Below are 19,293 nucleotides of genomic sequence, written 5' to 3'. Positions count from 1 at the left end.
ATGCTGTTTTAGTGATAAAGAATGCTAAAACTTGGAGGTTTCAAACTTGAGAGAGATTTAAAAGATCCTTCTGTTCTCCCCTTGTCCCTTACACATTCAGCTGTAATTAGCAATGGAAATGGCTTACTTGTTAGCAACCAAGCGCATAACAGTCCAGTCCTTTGGGAACATCTCTGGGCGTATTAATATTCGGAATACAGTAAATATCTGTAGCAGGAAATCCTTGGATAAGAAGGAAATACATCACATTACTAATTTATTTTAATTATCAACACACACACCCATGGGTAGACAGTTCTGTTATCATTACAATGATAGAGAAGGGAGCCTTACTTTAGTAGTTTCCCAGGAGAACCACGATCTTTCCTGTTCCTAGTACCCACATCCATTTCACTTGCCCAAGTGTTTTCTTTCTTTTCTCAGGCACAGTAGAAGTGACCCTTCATTGCTTCTCATAAGCTCTAAAAATTTAGGTTTCAGAAATAAAAACTTCTAACAGAAGATGAGCAGGCAAATATAATCCTTTAAAGTAAACCTATTCTAATGTCCTTAGCATCAGAACCTTTCATTTGAATAGAGCAATAATTGAATCAATTGTCTTGGTTTGATTAAGTAGGTGCTAAAATTAAGAAAGCAATGTTCATAAGGAAGCATTTTATACAAAAATCTGTGTTTCTTAGAGGGCAATCTTGGGTTGCACTTGAGGATGTGTGCACGTTTATGGAATCTGAGTGAATTTTCCTAAATGTGTTACACAGAATACATTAAAATGAGAATGTGTCTAAGTTAAGCCCAGTGACAAGTGTTTGCCAGCTGTGAGTGTCAGAGATTTGTGCCAGAGGGCAGAGGCATTTCCTATGCTGGTTTTTAAGCTGCCTGGAGATGCATCTGCCCTCTCTCTCTCTCTCTCTCTCTCTCTCTCTCTCTCTCTCTCTCTCTCTCTCTCTCTCTCTCTCTCTCTCTCATTTTCCTGAACCTTAATTCCTTTTTGTTGAAAATGGAGAAATCACACTGTATGTTTTCTCCATGTACACATGATGTGTTGAAGCATATATGCATATGACACAGTTAAGTCTAACTAGTTAGCAAAGGGAATTGCCTCTCGGAGTTATCACTTTCACAATAAGAGACATAAATTCTCCATAAGTTAACTTCAGACATGGAAATATAACTTCTTAAAACTTCATGAGAAACAGGTCCCAGAATGCTACAGCATGTGATCTCTCTCTCTCTCCCCCCTCCCCCTTTCCCTCCCTCCTTCTCTCTCTCTCCTCTCTCTACCTACAAAATGTAGTTTTCTCTACTCAAAAAGGGTTTGGCTCATCTAGCTTTGATTTATATTTATTAATTAGAAAAGTTACAGCTTCTTTTACTTCTAAGTGATTCTAGGAAAATATATTTTTCTTTTTAAAAATTATCTTTCAGAAGTTGTTTAAAGGGGTCTGAATCCAACAAACAGTATAGAAGAACAATACATCTTGATCAAATACACCCCCTTCATTATTCTCCCCCATTTCTCTCAAACCCAACTATCCCTTTCATTTTCTTAGTTCCATTTTCACATATGTACATTGAGTATTATGATTGCATTCTTCTACCTTTCCTTTCTTCATTTATCTACCCCCAAAATATTACTTGACAATCTGAATCAAGGCAATACTGTTATGCTTCTTAAGAAATAATTCAAAACAGTAGGCTTTTACTCATCAAATCCAACAACAGATTATGTTAAACATGCAAGCTGCCTAACTGTAAGATCATGATTGTCATTCCCATCAACAGAGGATAGAAAGAAGCCGAAAACTGAGAACCATGTGGTTCTTAATTTTTTTTTTAACACACTAACAGTTTCAATCCAACTCATAAATATTTTGACAAGAACTTATTTTAGTTTCTTTGGCATTAGCACACATACATTGATATGTAGTATGTACCACCAGGCCATCTAACTTTTGATGGACAATCATGAGCAATACTTTCCCAAATGTGCTCCACTGCAGATCAGATGACTGTGGGTTAGGGGTGTATTTTATGGGAGTTGCTGTATTTAGATGTAGGAGGCTCTGGGTTCAATACTTACTACACAAACAAACAACAACCAAAACCAATCATTTTACATTCTAGTCCTTGTGCATATGAAAATTGTAAGAAGCCCTTTTTGAAAACATTTCCAAAAGCTACTCTTCTACTTTTTCAGTTGATTCTTTTGAAGTTTTTTAGGCATGAATATGTATAGTTTCCATTTTTAAAACAATTCATTTGCACCTATCTTTCAAAGTTGTCCTATATTGTTGATTTTGCTTAAGTAGAAATTAAAGGAAAATAACCAAAGTAGTGAGTCATTGGTTAATGGAAATCGATTACTAGTTAGGATTCTAAATAAACTATTAGTGTGGTTTTATCTTGGACCTCACAACTTTTAATAGCATGAAGGGTAGCTATAGGGATATGTACAAAGTAGGGTGAGGAGGGGATTGGGATGTCAGGGGTAAAACTGGCTGAAAGAATGGGCAAGAAGAGGAAAGATTTTATCTATGTGCCAGAGTCTTCAGTTGTTGGTAGCAACATAGATGTATGCCTGTTTATGAACTAGGATAATACAAGAGAATTCTGAGATCAGAAAACCTGTGTCAAGACATCCAGAGAGGGGCTGGGAATATGGCCCAGCGGCAAGAGTGCTTGCCCCCTACACATGAAGCTCTCGGTTAGATACCCCAGCACCACATATATGGAAAACGGCCAGAAGGGGCGCTGTGGCTCAGGTGGCAGAGTGCTAGCCTTGAGCAGGAAGAAGCCAGGGATGGTGCTCAAGCCTGAGTCCAAGGCCCAGGACTGGCCAAAAAAAAAAAAAAAAAAAAAAAAAGACATCCAGAGAAGAAAGTACCATGAGGCAGGTAGTCAAATCAAGAGCAATGAATAGGACAGAGCCTTTTAGAACTATATCTCCTTCACATATTACTTAGACAATAGCCATATATTATTTTCTAAATTTACCAGAAATTTAAAATGTATAATACCCTTGATAGCAGATTGAATTCAATGAAAGGATATGAGTAACCATTACCATACTAAACTACACATTTTTTGGGGGAAAGGGGTCAGTCATGGGGCTTGAAGTCAGGGTCTGCCTGTTGTCCCTGAGTCTCTTTGTGCTCAAGGTTTAGTACTCTACCACTTGAGAAACAGCACCACTTCTGCTTTTTGAGTGGTTAATTGGATATAAGAGTCTCATGGGGACTTTTCTGCTCAGGTTGGTTTCAAACCACGATCCTCAAATCTCAGCTTCCTGAATAGCCAGGATTATAGGTGTGAGGCATGGGCACCCAGGTAGCTTTACATCTTTAAGAAGTACATTAGGCAAAATAACTCCCAATAGTGTTCAATCTTTGAAAGTGATAGAACTATTTTTTTATACTTATTGCATTCAAATAAAGTAAGTCAAAATAATTATATGGAGAAAGCAGACAGAAATTCACTGGGGGGTTTCATTCATTCAACAAAGATTTAATGTTTCAGGCTCTCTGCTTAAGGTAAAGATGTGGCCAACTCACGCCACACGCCATCAAAAATACAAGGCCTTGTAAATGATCACAGTGTATGGTGTGCAGTCAGAGAGGTGGGTGGCAGACTGGGAAGGCTTCATCAAGACAGTGGTACCTGAGACGTGTGAGTGGAATTCAGCAAAAGGCTTAAAATGAAGTAATGCATAATAAGTATTTCAGATAAAGAAATTATTTAAAGGCACGTATGTATATATAAATATGTAAGTATTTTGTATATATGTATATATAAATATGTTAGTATTATATACTATACATATATATAATATTTATGTAGTTTAAGTGGCTGAAATGAAAGGCATTTGGAAGAGGCTAGAGGATACTAAAGCTGGAAGGTAGACTGAAGTCAGGGGCAATGTGACAAAGGGCGAGACTTTGTCCTGTGGGTAATAGAAAGTACCCAAGTTTTAAAGTTGTATTGAAGCTTGATTAGATAGGAGCATTTGAAAGTTACTGGACCAGTATATGGGGAAACAAAGAAAAGTTCCGGGGCATGTATAATCTTATACCTACAACAAGATCCCTATGGCTCTATTTGAAAAGTCACAATCAACAAAGAACAAGAGTCTCAATGTTGTACATACACGAAATACCAAGGATATGGATTATATGTTAGCTCCCAGTGGAAGGTGGGTGTATAATAAAACATTACTGACTACAAAAGGAGAAAGAAAAAATACTTAATCACTACCTAGTGATTACTTTTGTTCATTTAAAAATAATGTAATTTTATAGAAGGCAAAAAAAAAAAAAGAATATGGACTACCAGCACATTGGTCCTTGCTCCCACATACCAGTGTGGACAATGACTCACACCACTCACACACAAGTGCCTCAGTACGAAGAGGAAGTGCACACTGTTCAAAAAGCGACACTCTACTTCACAGTAACTGTACAGGCATCCTGGTTCTTTAAGAACAAATGGTGCAGTAGATACCTGAGAACTTCTCACTTCCAAAATTCATTTTGTATTTTGAGAACCACTGGGAAATGCTAAAAGAAATTTTTGAATTGGTAAAGAAAAAAGCAGTAGTGCTAAGGATAAAGAACAGCAAAAAGTCATTTAAAGCATTGATATGTAGTTTACCAATATCAATTATGATTTTTAAAATGTGTATATTCTTTTTAGATATTATTATAAATAGTTGTACAAAGGTGTTATAATTCTATAAGCCAGGTTATGAGTACAATGCATCTTTATCAGTGGCATCTATCATTCTGTTCCATCTTTCTTCTCCCATTCCTACCCTCAAGTTACATGGTTCAGTTTTTATATAACATATATTGAATATAATATAATGTTGTCATTATGATCAATGTGTATATTCTATGACCTAACAATTATATTCAGGAACTTAGTCCACAGTTATAAATTCCATCTCTATAAATTCACAGATAGTTGTGTACCTGCATACATTTACTTCCAGATCCTCTCTAATGACAAAACCAGAAACATCCAGACTGCCCATCAGACAGAAACAGTTAAATTATCTAGTATTCATAAGATGAGATTTAGAAAAATAAGGATGCTGGGATAACAATATCAATGAGATATTATTGTATAAAAAAAGTTCAGGACAACATGAATAGCAAAATTCAATACAAAACCCATATATGTGTATGTAAATGGCATATATAACATAGAAAGTCTAGGACTACATTTTTGGGCTTTAAAAACAGCTTCTTGTGGGAATTAGGACACACAAGGGAGGGAATAGGAATGCTGTAGTTTCATGGTGTTTTTCCAAAATTCACTATGGTGTTGGGATCTGGGCCTAGTGGATGTGTCTGGGCCATAGGAACAGAGCTCTCATGAATGGGACAAAACCTTTCTCTCATCACTGAGTTCTTGTTCTCATGGACTAGCATAGTTTTTTTTTTTGTTTTTTTTTTTGGCCAGTCCTGGGGCTTGGACTCAGAGCCTAAGCACTGTCCCTGGTTTCCTTTTGCTCAAGGCTAGCACTCTACCACTTGAGCCACAGTTCCACTTCCGGCTTTTTCTGTTTATGTGGTGCTGAGGAATAGAACCCAAGGCTTCATGCATACCAGGCCACGTTCCCAGCCCCGACTAGCATAGTTTTTAAGAGCAGGTTATTACAAATAAATTATTCCCAAGATTTTCTTTTGCATTTTCCTAATTGCCCTTCAATTTCCTTTATGAATTGAAGCAGCAGAAGGCCTTTAACTGAAGCCAAGTAAATGTTGCAACCGTACCCTTGGATATCCTGGCTTCCAGAAATAATAACCAAATAAGTCTCTTTTTACTTTTTATAAATTGCCTGGTGTCAGGCACTCTGTTACAACAACAGAAAATGGACTGCACCATGACATATACCTTGATGTGTCACTTAGAAAAACAGTTGAGTTCCATGGGATTTTTAGTGTCTAATCTCAATATGAGATATATTTTTCCATCAAATACCACTATACGTATTTGCACCTTGCCTGTTGATAATTTCATTATTTAATTTCTAATCTCAATGTAGATCAAAATCCCAAATAACTCTCCCTCTAGTTTGACCCTCCTTAGACATTTCTACTTTAAGACTAATAATATCTTGTAGCATTTAAAGAGGTGAAAAATTAAATTTTATGTAGTTTGATAGCAAAGATTTTGGCTTGTTAAAAGTCAAGGGAAAACTTAGCTTAGTGTCCTGAGCAGCTAACATTCTGAGATCAGGATCTTAATAGAATTCTTAGTTCTCCCAATTACTTGGGAATAGTAATAACATCATTCAACCTTCCTGCAATGGGGAAGATGAAATTTCATATGCTCCTGTGAGAGAAGAAAAGTGTTTACAGAATTTCTGGTTTATGGTTGTGGGGGTTGGCACGGGGAGGTGTTTTCTAACCATCTGCTCTTATTGTTGTTTATACATAGAATGTTCATTATTATAAGGTCAAAGATTTATACACTCTGAAGAGTAAAATGAGTGTTCATATTTATTGTAACAAAGATTTAGACACTCTTAGCAAGAAATTATTTAGAATCACTTGGTATTCCTAATGTCTAGCCAATATGCTTAATAAATGTGTATTGAATCAAATAACAGACATCTGTAATAAAATAATAGGGCTTACCTCATGGAGTCTTTTAGTTAAGTAAATGAGTTAACATTAATCACCGGAGCACTGCTTGACTGTACTAAGGTCTACAAAAAATGTTTGCTGTTGGAGATCTTAGTTCCTTCATTACAATACCAAAATTTGAATGGGGTGCTAAATTTCTTTGGTCTTATAACCCATTTGGCAAAATAAATCTGACTTGAATAGTTTAGTCTTTATCCTTTCTAGAATGAATATTTTATTTCATTGTAGATCTTACTAGAGGTACTACAATACACAGTACTCTGCACTATATTATTTTTGTAAAGCTGCAAAAATTCTGATTTCCAAAATAGATTTGGTACTAATGATTTTGGGCCATTATTACTATCATTATTGTTGTTGTTGTCATTATTTTGGTTGGTTGTGGGGCTTTAATTCAGGGCCTGGGCACGGTCCCTGAGCCTCTTTGTGCTCAAGGCTAGCGTTCTACCATTTGAGCCATAGCCTCACTTCTGGTATTTGAGTGATTAATTGGAGATAAGAGTCTCATGGGGACTTTTCTTCCCTGACTGGATTTGAATCACAATCCCCAGATCTCAGCCTCCTGAGTAGCTACGATTACAGGCCTGAGCCACTGATACCCGGCAACCAGTATTGTGTTTGAAAAGTACTATAAGACAGCTTTGAGGAAACATAACTAACAAAGAACTCAATTTTGAAAAAAAAATTGAGCAGAGAAAATTTACCTATTAGAAGATGACATATGAACTTTTACTGTTCAGATTAAAATCAGATGGTTAATTAGTCTTTAGCAAATTAAACATATGACCTCCACTTTGCATTTACTCTAGCTGCTTTCCCTCTAACATTGGGAAAGGTGATCTTCCTCCCAGGCAAAGCTAATTCTTTCCATGCTCACGCCCATTGAGAGACCTAACCTTGTGGGTTAGCATGCATCTCTCTTTTATCTTCAATTTCTTCCTTTCTATCAGCTATAATCGTTTATATTTAAACATGGTTTAGTCTCCATGTTAGCTCGACATCCAAAGTTATCTTTCAATAGCCACATTACCTTGTTCTGCTTTAAAGGCAATGTACATCTCTTCCATTCTTTTGCTTTCTCATTCTTTAATGCAAGACAGCCTGGCTTTCTTCCTTGCCCCTGCACTGAAATCACTTATCCCCAATAATACTTGTGGACCTTTTTGTGACTGCCACTTGACCTCTGGCTATATAGGGTCTTTAACTCTGCACCTTCCTTAAATGTTCACAATTACTACCATGATGTCCATTATTCATGAATTGTCAGTTCCCAAATCTATATATCTATAGCCTAGCTCTTTCTCTCTCTTGAACTTCAGACATTATCTATGAAAGCTCTTTCTTTCAGATGTCCCGTGAGTGACCAAATTCAGACTAACATTGGATTTACTTTTGCTTATAAACCTGTGCATCTACTCCTTCTAATGTTTGCCATCCAATGAATAGCACTAGTATTTAACTTATTGTTAAAGACTCCTCCCTCTCCTTCATGGTTTTTAATGTAATCAGCCAGCAAATCCTGACAATTCATGTTCCTAAATGTCTCTAGATCCTAGCATTATAATCAGATCACTACATCAAACTCTTCACAGGGACTGTTGCCTATTCTGTTAGTCCACTTTCAACACTAGAACCAGACAAATATGACTATGCCATTCTCTCATTAAAGCCCTCAACAGGTTCCAAAAGTCTATATCCATTCACAAAGCTTTGTGTTTTACAACTTTGCTCCTCAGGTTCCATATTCTGTCAAACAATGCACAAGTATTTCTTGATGGTCGATAGTATACTGGACATGTTCTGGGCTATGGCAATATGAGCAAGACACCAGCCAAAGCTTTAGAGATCAAGGATCTAATAGCCTGTGCCCAGAGGATAGGAAAACATATGGACAAATCAACAACAATATTCCAGATTCTACATATGCCATGCCAGTTCGGACACTAAAGGTGATACTTTAATTAATAATTAATGAATAATTAATTCATTTTCTGGCACTTAGGATGGAACTCAGGGCCTTGTCCATGCTAGGTAAGCAATCTACAGCTGAGTTATGACACTAGCTCAAGTGATATTTTAATTGTGAAGATATTTCTACTAATATTTCAGTTCTTAGATGAGTTCTCTGTTTGGAAGTTCCCCAATAAGCTTTCCTGGTCCTCAGGGGTGGATGCTGACTACTTGATTTCCCCTCAGAAATCCAATGCTTGCCTCAGTACTCACCATACTTGAGGTGCTTAGTTTGGGGTTAAGTAGTAATTACCATTACATACTTGTCCTGGTCTGAAGTACTAATTCTGAAGAAGAAAATACATCTTTTTTTGAAAAAGTATGTTGACTGACAGAAAAAAAGTCAACATAAGACACATAGTATTTCCATTTGTTTTAATGTCAATGTGAGTAGTAAAGGATAAAACATATTATCTACCTAGATTAATCATGCCTGTCAGTATGCACCACTTCTATTTTTAGATTCTCAGATTCTGTAAAATATGTTACCCTTTTAAAATGAAAAAAAAAAATTTGGATGCTGAGGACTAAACCTAGGATCCTGTTTGCTAGCCGAACCCTCTCCCACTGAGCTTAATACCCAATCAGAAAATTTTTGCTAAAGAAAACCCAATTATCCTTCCATTGTGTTAAGCAGTCATTGTTTGGTGGAAGTTACCTGGGTGATTATCTTTCTTCTGAGGCATATTTTTTAAATGAACTCAGAGAATATGAGTTCTAATATTATCCACATTAAATTCTCAAGTGAATATTGCATGTAATAATGAAAAGTATGATCCCATATACCAACTGACTGATGCTAGCCTGTATGTTCTTATAGCAATTCTTGTTATACAAGGAAGCTTGTCAAGTGACCCAAGGTGGCAAAATGATTCCTGTGAGATAACAAAGTGTCTCCTTGACACTGAAAAGTCAGCAAGTGATCCCTTTGCACTATTTATATAAAATAGCTACAGATCTTCCCCTAAGGTACCAAGAAGGGTTACAGTCAAGCAACTTTTGCAAGGTCCCCTTACTTATTCTCCTGCAAAGTTTCATTTAAATAATTCTCCTAGATCTTTTTTTTTTTTTTTTTTTACATGCAAGGTGCCTGGAAAAGTCCATGAATGAAAGAGAATAAAAGTAAATAAGGGTGAATGACAGGTCATCTCTCAGTTTCAGAACTGTGTGTGTGTGTGTGTGTGTGTGTGTGTGTGTGTGCGCGCGCACTGGTAATTAGATATATTTGAAGTCAGGGCCTGGGTGCTTTCCCTTAGCTTTCTTTGCTGAAGGATAGCACTCTACCACTTGAGCCACTGTTCCACTTCTAGCTTTTTTGTGGTTAATTGTAGAAATGAATCTTACAGACTTTTCCTGCCTAGAAAGGAAGCTTTAAACCAGGATCCGAGATCTTTACCTCCTGAGTAGCTTGGATTCCAGGTGTGGACCACTGGTGCCTGACAACTTCTTACCTTTTAATGATGCCATCAAGGAACATTGCACATTCCCAAATCTTAGTGAATACTGGATGTTTCAAAATCTGGCATCTGTTTTTTATGTTTCACTTCAGCCTGCCAGATTCACACAGCACCATGTATAGCTCTGCTTCACTAGTCAGATGGCTGTAGCCAAAATTTCTCATTATGGCTATATAGGGATTAGGTATGTTTATACATTCTCCCTTATTTCCTATGAGGGTAATATGGATGTCATATGTTGTTGTTCATTCTACATCTAGTTTACTGAACTTTCATGACAAGTGTTTCAAATTCTATACCCTTCTCAAAAATAAGATTTCATTGCTTTACTTGAATAATAGAAACTTTACAGTTGGTATACGTGAGATTGTGGACAAGGCTGAGAAAAAAACAACAACATCATTTAGGATCTAATGGAAAGAGGTAAAGTAGTTATCATAAAACTACCTGAATAGCAATAAGTAACACCAATAAAGTTGGATACATTATAGAAAAAAATTAAATATAACTTACTCTTAATTCTTCCTTTGTGTTGAAACTATCAAGAAGCTGTTGATAATGCCTATCTGTCATTTGTCGTAGTAGGGACAGGAGACAGGCAACAAACTCCCCCTAATTAAAAAAAAAATCATACATTAAAAGAAGGCCATAACAACACCAATAACTTACTCTGAACTTCCTTGAAAGAGAATTAAAAAATAACTATGATCCAATTTCACTTGTGAAGTCTTCTTAATTAAAAATATATCATATTCAAAATTTTCTTCATGATGATTGCTATTCATTTGGCATATATGCACTTTTAGTATTTATGTTAGAATTTTCTTTCTAACTTGAGTAGAAGCTAACTCCGTTTATGTAAGAGGTAAGGTTCTGCAATCCCTGACCACTTACTCTGTTTAAAATGCTTCCATTGGGGTTGGGAATATGGCCTAGTGGTAAAGTGTCACCTCGTATACATGAAGCCCTGGGTTTGATTCCTCAGCACCACATATATAGAAAAAAGCTGGAACTGGTGCTGTGGCTCTAGAGGTAGAGTGCTAGCTTTGAGCAAAAAGAAGCCAGGGACAGTGGTCAGGGGCCCTGATTCCATGCCCCAGGACTGGCAACAAAAATAAAACAAATAAACAAAATGCTTCCATTTCTTCTATCATTTGAACCTCATATCAGTGCTCTGTGGTAGAGAATATAGTACTTATTATACATAACTTATTCCTACAAAGCTCAAGCCTTATAAATTAAAAATAAAAGAGAAAAAGCATACAATACTTAAATTTGATAACGTATACAGAACTGCTATAACTTTCATTTTCTAATCCACAAACTGAAAATTTTTTCCTTTTCAATGCAAACAGTTTTTGCTCATCAAAGAAGTTTATCTATTTTTAAGTAGAGCACTAACATTTAAAACAATAGAAACACAACAGGCGAAGCAATTTGTGGTAACTAACTGTATGTATACAGAAGGGAGATTTAACTGGAAATGCAAATGATAGGATCACATGTAAAACCAGAGTCCAGATGTTCTGAGAGGAGGAGTTTCCAACACAGGGATCAGCTTAGTCAAACCTATCTCTAAATGCTGACATAGGAAGCCTGAGACTGTTAGGTCACTTCAGGGGAACCAGAGATTCAGGTTAGGCCTTCGGCATGTGGATAGTTATTACCAACACAGAGACAGGACAAATTCCTGCCTTTCTATGTTAAGTAAGGTTAAAAAAAAATCCACGGAACTAAGAACTGTAACATACTAGCTTGTTAATGAACAAAGGAATCCTCGATAATTCACAGGAGATGAGAAAAGTAAGAGAAAAACTTACTGACATTTTGGTGCATATGTGGGCAAAAGCAACCCAAGTATATATAAATAACTCTATATAAAAGGACTAGGAGAATAACCACAAGTGTTCCCACAGGACTGGGAAGGGAGCAACTTGACTATGATATATGCAATGAGATGGCATATGGAAGATGAAACTTTATTAGGCCAGTTCAAAAAAAACAATTATTAAAGCAGAAGAGAATATTTTCCAAAATAATGCATAAAGAGATAAAAATTGAAGAAGGTAATAAAACAAAAACCAGTGAATTACGGAAAAGTTGTAGTTACAGTATATACATGTGTGTATGTGTGTGTGTGTGTAAATATATTTTTCCCCCAAACCTCAAATTCTTTGAAAACTATGTTTACATGTCAACAAACAGGCAAATAACCCTAAACCATCTATAGACTTCAATTACAAGGGAACAAGAAAATCACATTAAAGTACATCAAACTTTAATTGCTGAAGCATATAACAGAGAAAATCTTAACACTCGTCAGCAAATGAAGACATCATATATAAAGGAAGAATGGTAAGGTGATCTGGAACAACTCTATAGAGCATGGAAAAGCAAGGGAGCAATTTTGTTTGTTTGGTTTTGTTTTTGTTGCCAGTCCTGGGGTTTGAACTCAGGGCCTGAGCCCTGTCCCTGGATTCTTTTTGCTCCAGGCTAGCACTCTGCCACTTGAGCCACAGCGCCACTTCTGGCTTTTTCCATGTATATATGGTGCTGAAGAATCTAACCCAGGGCTTCATGTATATGAGATGAGCACTTTACCACTAGGCCATATTCCCAGCCCCAAGGGAGCAATTTTGGTAATGAGAAAAAAAATTCAATAGTGAATAGACTTAGGTATGTACAGTCAATATACAGAGGGGAACACTCATTTGAGTGTAGGTGGTGTGTTATGGGCCAACTGCAAATAACTTAGCACTCTGGCATATAGGGTTTGGCATATTTATGTCATACTAACAATCCCAACATTTACTACACAAGTTACTTTTTTTTTTTTTTGCTGGTCCTGGGGCGTGTGTGTGTGTGTGTGTGTGTGTGTGTGTGTGTGTGTGTGTGTGTGTTGTATGTGCTGGTACTGGGGCTTGACCTCAGAGCCCCAGTGTCGGGTGTTGTCCAGAGCTCCTTGAGCCACAAGGGCCATTTCCAGCTTTTTTTTTTTTTTTTTTTTTTTTGGTGATTAATTGGAGATAAGTCTAATGGGCTAGCTTTGAACCACAATCTTCAGATCTCAGCCACTTAGGTGGCTAGAATTATAGGTGTGAGCCACCAGTGCCCAGCTACAACTCATTTTTATTTACTCTTTTACTGGCCTTGAGTAAGGATATACTCCTGGAGTATCCAACCCTTGTTGTCCATTTTCAAGGTATTTTAAGTACACAAATGTATGTATATCCTAGATTCATAATTTGTTTAAAAGAATAAGACAAAAAATACACTGGGGGCTGGGAATATGGCCTAGTGGCAAGAGTGCTTGCCTCCTGGAGATACATGAAGCCCTGGGTTTGATTCCTCAGCACCACTTATATAGAAAATGGCCAGAAGGGGCGCTGTGGCTCAAGTGGTAGAGTGTTAGTCTTGAGCAAAAAGAAGCCAGGGACAGTGCTCAGGCCCTGATTTCAAGGTCAAGGACTGGCAAAACAAACAAACAAACACACACACACACACACACACACACACACACACACACAAACACTGGCCAAGATTCACTTAGTTGTAGTATACTAATTTCTTAACAAGTTGTCCTTAAAACTCCAGTATTCAGGCCAGGAGCCGGTGGCTTCTGCCTACAATTGTAGCTATTCAGGAGGCTGAGACATGAGAATTGAGATTCAAAGGCAGCTGATACAGGAAAGTTGGTGAAATTCTTATCTCTATTTAGCTAGCAAAAAGCTAGAAGTGGAGCTGTGGCTCAAGTGATAGAGTACTAGCCTTGAGCACAAAACTTCAAGAAGAGCTTCCAGGTCCTGAGTTCAAGCTCAGTAACAGCACACACACACACACATATAGCCACCAACCCCCTCATTCTAGTATTTAGTAGCTTACATATGATATATCTATACATCTATCTATCTACCTGCTACCTAGCCACCTACCTACCTACCTACATATCTAGTATAAGTGGGCATTTCCATTAATAATTGTCAGAGTACTAGATGACTATGCAAATAGTCTTCAAGAAACCTTCCATTACACATACACACAATTTTCTCACATGTTTCTAGGCAAGTATTCTACCACTTGAGCCATGTCCAAGCCCAGATTTTTTCCATTTTTTTTTCAGAATTACCCTGCATCATTTTTGCTATCCTAGCCACAAGCCCACAGCAATTGCAGACTTCAGACAAGCATGCCAAGGTAACAGTCTTAGACATGGTCTATGCTGAGCTGAATCACTATTAAGTGGTGCTTAAAAGAATTGTGTGAAAAGAAGTATTTATAAATTGTAAGGAACTCTGGAGACCAATTACTTGAGGGCGTGAGACAAATGGCCATTTATGCTGCTTTATAAAATCTGCTTCTAGGAACAACTGGATTTGTGAAAGGAACTCATTATATAGTGCCCCTATCCCTTTTCAGCAAACGAGAGCATTTTAAAGTTTAAAGAACAGTTGGTAGAAGAAGAAAAAGTACAATTCTTCTAAGTAGTCAAAATAAAGCTACTGTTATCTAGAATTATGATGTAGTGGAAGCTGGTCCTCACGCTGAGGTTGCGGGCAGGCAGGCTAACAACCCGGCACTTGCAGAGAGAACACTGGAAAAATCCATCATGACACACTTGTGGGAACTGTGTCTATGCACAGTGTGTCCACTTAGCATGGGCAGATTGTGATATACATGCCTGCAGAGACTGAGAGGTGTTCAATGTAGAATTCCATATAGACTCCCTGTTCAGAAAGCTTGTTCTCTGTGGGAAAATGCTGAATATATTAGTAAGTCTGTAGACCCAGAAATAAGTGACTCTGAATGATCAGAATGGGTTTATCACAATAGAATTAGTTATAAACACAACAATCATCTCTGGAATACTCATGTCAGTGCTATAGCTACCACACAAATTGCTAAAGTTTATTGGAGCAGAAGCTATTTAACAATTTTACATATTTGATGAGATCTTCACATTAACTTTGAAGTAAAGATGGTTATTTTCTCTGTTTTAAAATTAAACAAAGCTGGGAGCCAGTGACTCACACCTGTAATCCTAGATGCTCAGAAGGCTGAGATCTGAGTATCTTAGTTTGAAGCCAGCCCAGGCAGGAAAGTCTGTGAGACTCTTATATCTAATTAATCAACAAAAAGCCTAACGTGTAATTTTGGCTTAAGTGGTAGCACTAGCCTTAGCAAAAAAGCTTAGGGTTAGCATCTAGGCTCTGAGTTGAAGCCCCAGAACTGGCACAGAAACAAAGAAACAGGCTATTGTGAGTGGAATAGCAAAGGCAGAATCAAGTCAGAATATACTTCAAAATGCTTTAAAAGCATAAAATGAAAGATCCTAAAATAATGGATATGTTTCCTAGAAAATTCCATCCCATGAATGTTCAAGTTTGGCTTTTCATACAGTTGTGAGGGAAAGGACTCTTCGCAAGTGGTTTCTCTAAAATTTGTACATAATATGGCCATTCTATCTTCCCTGTGCCTTACATAAACCACAAACCTAACTCATGGTGATGAGTTCTTCAAATCTCTCTGTTTGCCTTGTATATTACACTGTTATGGCCTTAAGATCACTATATACCAAATGGATGCAGTGCATCATAGCCCTGTGTAGCTACATGGCAGTAAAAAGCAGTTTAGAAAGGGTATTTTCACTTCTGACCTGTCTATCATTTGGTATGATTTTGCTTGCTGCTTAGTTTCAGGAAGCAGTTTCAGTATTAATATCAGAATCATGAAGGAGAGCTCCTTCGCGACTCTTCTTACTAAACAATTCAATATCTGGATAATATCACAAAACTTAAGAGTAGATATAGATAGATAAGATATTGACCAGGAAACTTGAAGCCTAAAGAAGGACATAGTACTAAGTTTTCTGGGTTGCATTCTATATTCTTGACTTAGACCTATAAATGCAGGCAATCCCAGCCTATTAGCAGTTGATGGGGGAGGAAGAGGAAATCCTGGTAAAACCCTGCTCTGTAACCAGAGAACCAAGGAAAGGGTACCCTCACAAGTCAATGGTTTGGGTAATAACTGCATTCCTCTATCTGAATAAAACAAAACATGTTGACTTTAGAACACCCAAAAATGTTAAATTTATTACCCATACCTGGATAAGCCCAGTGGCAGCCTCCAGTCCAACATATATACATACACATATTTTGTATATATGTATATGTATATCTATATAACATATGAACCATATTATATTTTTAGTAAGACAATGGAGCTTGAAGGCCCCATATCTGAGCAAACTGAAGAACAATTAAGTGAAAATCCACTAGTCACACACACACACACACAAATCCAGAATTAGAACTCAGGGTTCCTGATGACCAATGCTCTTTTTAACTATTCTTGGCTCCTCAGTCAACTGGATGGGTGAAAAGAGGATACAGAGTGTTGCCAAGGTGACTAGGACTGTCAACTCACAGACTAAACAGCAAAGTTAGAACTAATATCAAAGTTGGTCTTCTGAAACTAGAAACTCCTTATTAGAAGACGTCTTAATACATTTTGTGTTCTTGGTGAATGTAGCCTCACATGTTTGGAGTCTCACAGGTTTCTCCCCTAGAGCCAGGTTGCTCAGATTTTTACAGCAGGGCCCTCATAGTGAGGGGAGCCATAAGAAGCACCACTTGTGGCAAGGTCTTACAGTGACGTCCTGGAACTGCAGCCGCATGGCGGAGCTGGAGGGCTGTGGTCGACTGGTGATCTCCAAGATGGTCCTCAGCAGGATGTCCAGCAGGCTGGCCACGATCACGTCTATTTCTTCTAACACAGACTTTTCCTAAGGGGGAGGGGGAAACAATGCATTCAGGAAAATGGTGGCTTCTTTAACAAAAAAGGGGAGAAAATCCACTTTCAAAGACAGACTCCAAGGCTCAGGGAACTCAAGAGTATGAGGGACCCGAGTCTCACTGAGTGAATGGTTTTTGGACAAGTCTATCTGCCTCCTGAGTCTCTTTCTTCTGGGAAGTCTTTGGTTCTGAGAAGTCTGTAATTCTTCCATTCACAACTGTGCATCTATGTACAATTCTCAGCTCTGAGGGTTGTACACAACATTTTCCAAGACTAGCTTATGTGCAAAGGACTATTCCTACAGAAATGTTTTAAAAAACCATACATATCAATAAATATTAGGGAACAACATTGAGTCCACATGAACATCTTTGGTTACAGAGTAGGTTTGCGGTGAATAGCACTGGCAGAGACAGGTGTCCTAATACATCAAAGACCTCGGAGTTGACAAAGAGAAGGAAAATTGTTCTGAATTGACTCCTAGCTAGTGGACTTGGGTTCTTAGTTTATCTATCTACAAGATGAAATTCTTGTGTACGAAGACCATGGAGACAGCTTTTTGCAGGGATTATTTTAAGAATGCATAAATTTGAACAAGCCCTTTGGCCATAATTTTATAATGAGGTTTCTTACAGGAAAACCAGCAAGGTCTTCCTTCAGTGAAATGGTTTCTGTTCTGAACTCCTTGTCAGCTTAGAGTAAAACCCAATTAAAAACTTCCAAATTGGAAGGGACAGAGAGAAATAAAAGGAAATGACCTCTATACCTGTTATTTGTTTTAGGTCTGGAGTTGTGTACTATTTAGCTTATATTTTTTGCTCACAGCAATTATAATTGGGAAAATTGACCCAATCATGCCTGGCCTGGCAATTCTCTGTGGAATCAGAGTAGGAGTTTTTTTGTTTTTTTTTTTTTTTTTGGCAGTCCTGGGAGCTTGGATTCAGGGCCTGAGCACTGTCCCTGGCTTTTTTTTTTTTTTGCTCAAGGCTAGCACTGTGTCACTTGAGCCACAGCGCCACTTCTGGCCATTTCCTATATATGTGGTACTGAGGAATTGAACCCAGGGCTTCATGTATGGGAGGCAAACACTTGCCACTAGGCCATATTCCCAGCCCCAGAGTAGGAGTTTGATTCCCCTCTTCCTGCTGTCACTGTGTTATGTGGTTCCAGGCCACCACAGGCCAGAATCATGGGGTGGGTACTCAAGGCCTAACACTTGTTAAGCGGGTGCTCTATCACTAAGCCATACCTTCAAACTTAACTATATGTATAGATGCAGTTTCTAGCCTTTTCTTTAATGAAAAAAAGACAAACTTTAATGAAAATTAAAGGGAAAACTCTGTTACCACACTACTTGTACCTCTCTCTGTCACTTCTCATGAGAGCCATGCTTGCTCTTTGGAAGCTGATTGTAACACTGATAAAAAATGGGAAAAACCAAAGCAAACAGGAAGCAAAGAAAGCATGAGGCCCTGAGCCCACTGCCAAACTCCACATTGTATAACACGTTACTAACAAGTACAGTGCTGAATTAACAGCTGCAGATTCACACAAGTGGAACAGGACAGCTCTCCTACATGGATGTCACGTCAGATGCTTGAGCTATGAACATGAGGATCCTGGCTGTCCTTTTCCTGTACAAGCATACTACCTATTTCATTTTTCATCGCACTTTACCACAACTGTACTGTTTCCAGAGCCCAGCACAGGAATCCCCAAACCTATCACAATTTAGAGATCACATCAGGGGCTGAGTTATGGATATGTTACAAGATAGCCCTTGTCTCCCGAGGCTGTCCTTTGCATCTGCAATTGTCAGGGGAGTATGCCTAAGGGCCATGACTACTCTCTGCACATGGGTTTCACAGAATGAGCCTGTGTGATCTCACATTTGTAAGCTATCATTATCTTTTTGCCATATATCATATGAAGATGAAAGAAAGACACAAGTATAGGAGGCTTTCATATTCCTCATTTTTTTTCTCAAATACCTATTCAGTTCTTGCCTGAAATACAAGCTGAGGAAACCCCAGGTTATTGAGAGCTACAACAATCCCACCAGGTTAAAAAAAAAATCCTCCCAAGAAAAAGCAGAAAGTCCAGCCCGGCTATAAGTAAAAGTGAGTCTCAGAGGGCTGCTCTTTACTCTGCCTTCTTTGAAGACATTTAGAATTTTATTTGCACAAGCCATGGGATGAGAAGTACATACTATGACCTGCGTGTACTTACTGAGCTATTTTTCTTGATGAGACAAAATACGTTGCTAAGGATACGCGCGCACATGATCAGGTCTTTCTGTTCTTGCAAGTGGATGTGGAGGTGATGTAGGACGACAGGCAGGAGGATGTACCGGGAATCTGCAGAGAAAAGAATCATTAATG

General features: G+C 37.9%; 1 protein-coding gene across 6 annotated transcripts in view; it reads right to left on the bottom strand.

The window, feature by feature from the left end:
• The window catches only part of Dock4 (dedicator of cytokinesis 4), a 417,461-nt gene that overhangs the window by 75,860 nt on the left and 322,308 nt on the right, over positions 1–19,293 (bottom strand). For all 6 annotated transcript variants that reach the window (XM_048339770.1, XM_048339775.1, XM_048339771.1 and 3 more), the window contains exons 24-27: positions 19,142–19,269; positions 16,767–16,901; positions 10,631–10,729; positions 128–222 (exon numbers count right to left, since the gene is read on the bottom strand). In XM_048339770.1, coding sequence (XP_048195727.1) covers positions 128–222; positions 10,631–10,729; positions 16,767–16,901; positions 19,142–19,269 — 457 coding nt within the window. The remainder of the gene's footprint in view (positions 1–127; positions 223–10,630; positions 10,730–16,766; positions 16,902–19,141; positions 19,270–19,293) is intronic.

This window comes from Perognathus longimembris, chromosome 2 (assembly GCF_023159225.1).
Source record: "Perognathus longimembris pacificus isolate PPM17 chromosome 2, ASM2315922v1, whole genome shotgun sequence".
In the NCBI taxonomy this organism is placed as follows: domain Eukaryota; kingdom Metazoa; phylum Chordata; class Mammalia; order Rodentia; family Heteromyidae; genus Perognathus; species Perognathus longimembris.
Note: the sequence above shows the minus strand (reverse complement) of the source record. Positions and strands in the feature narration are given on the sequence as shown.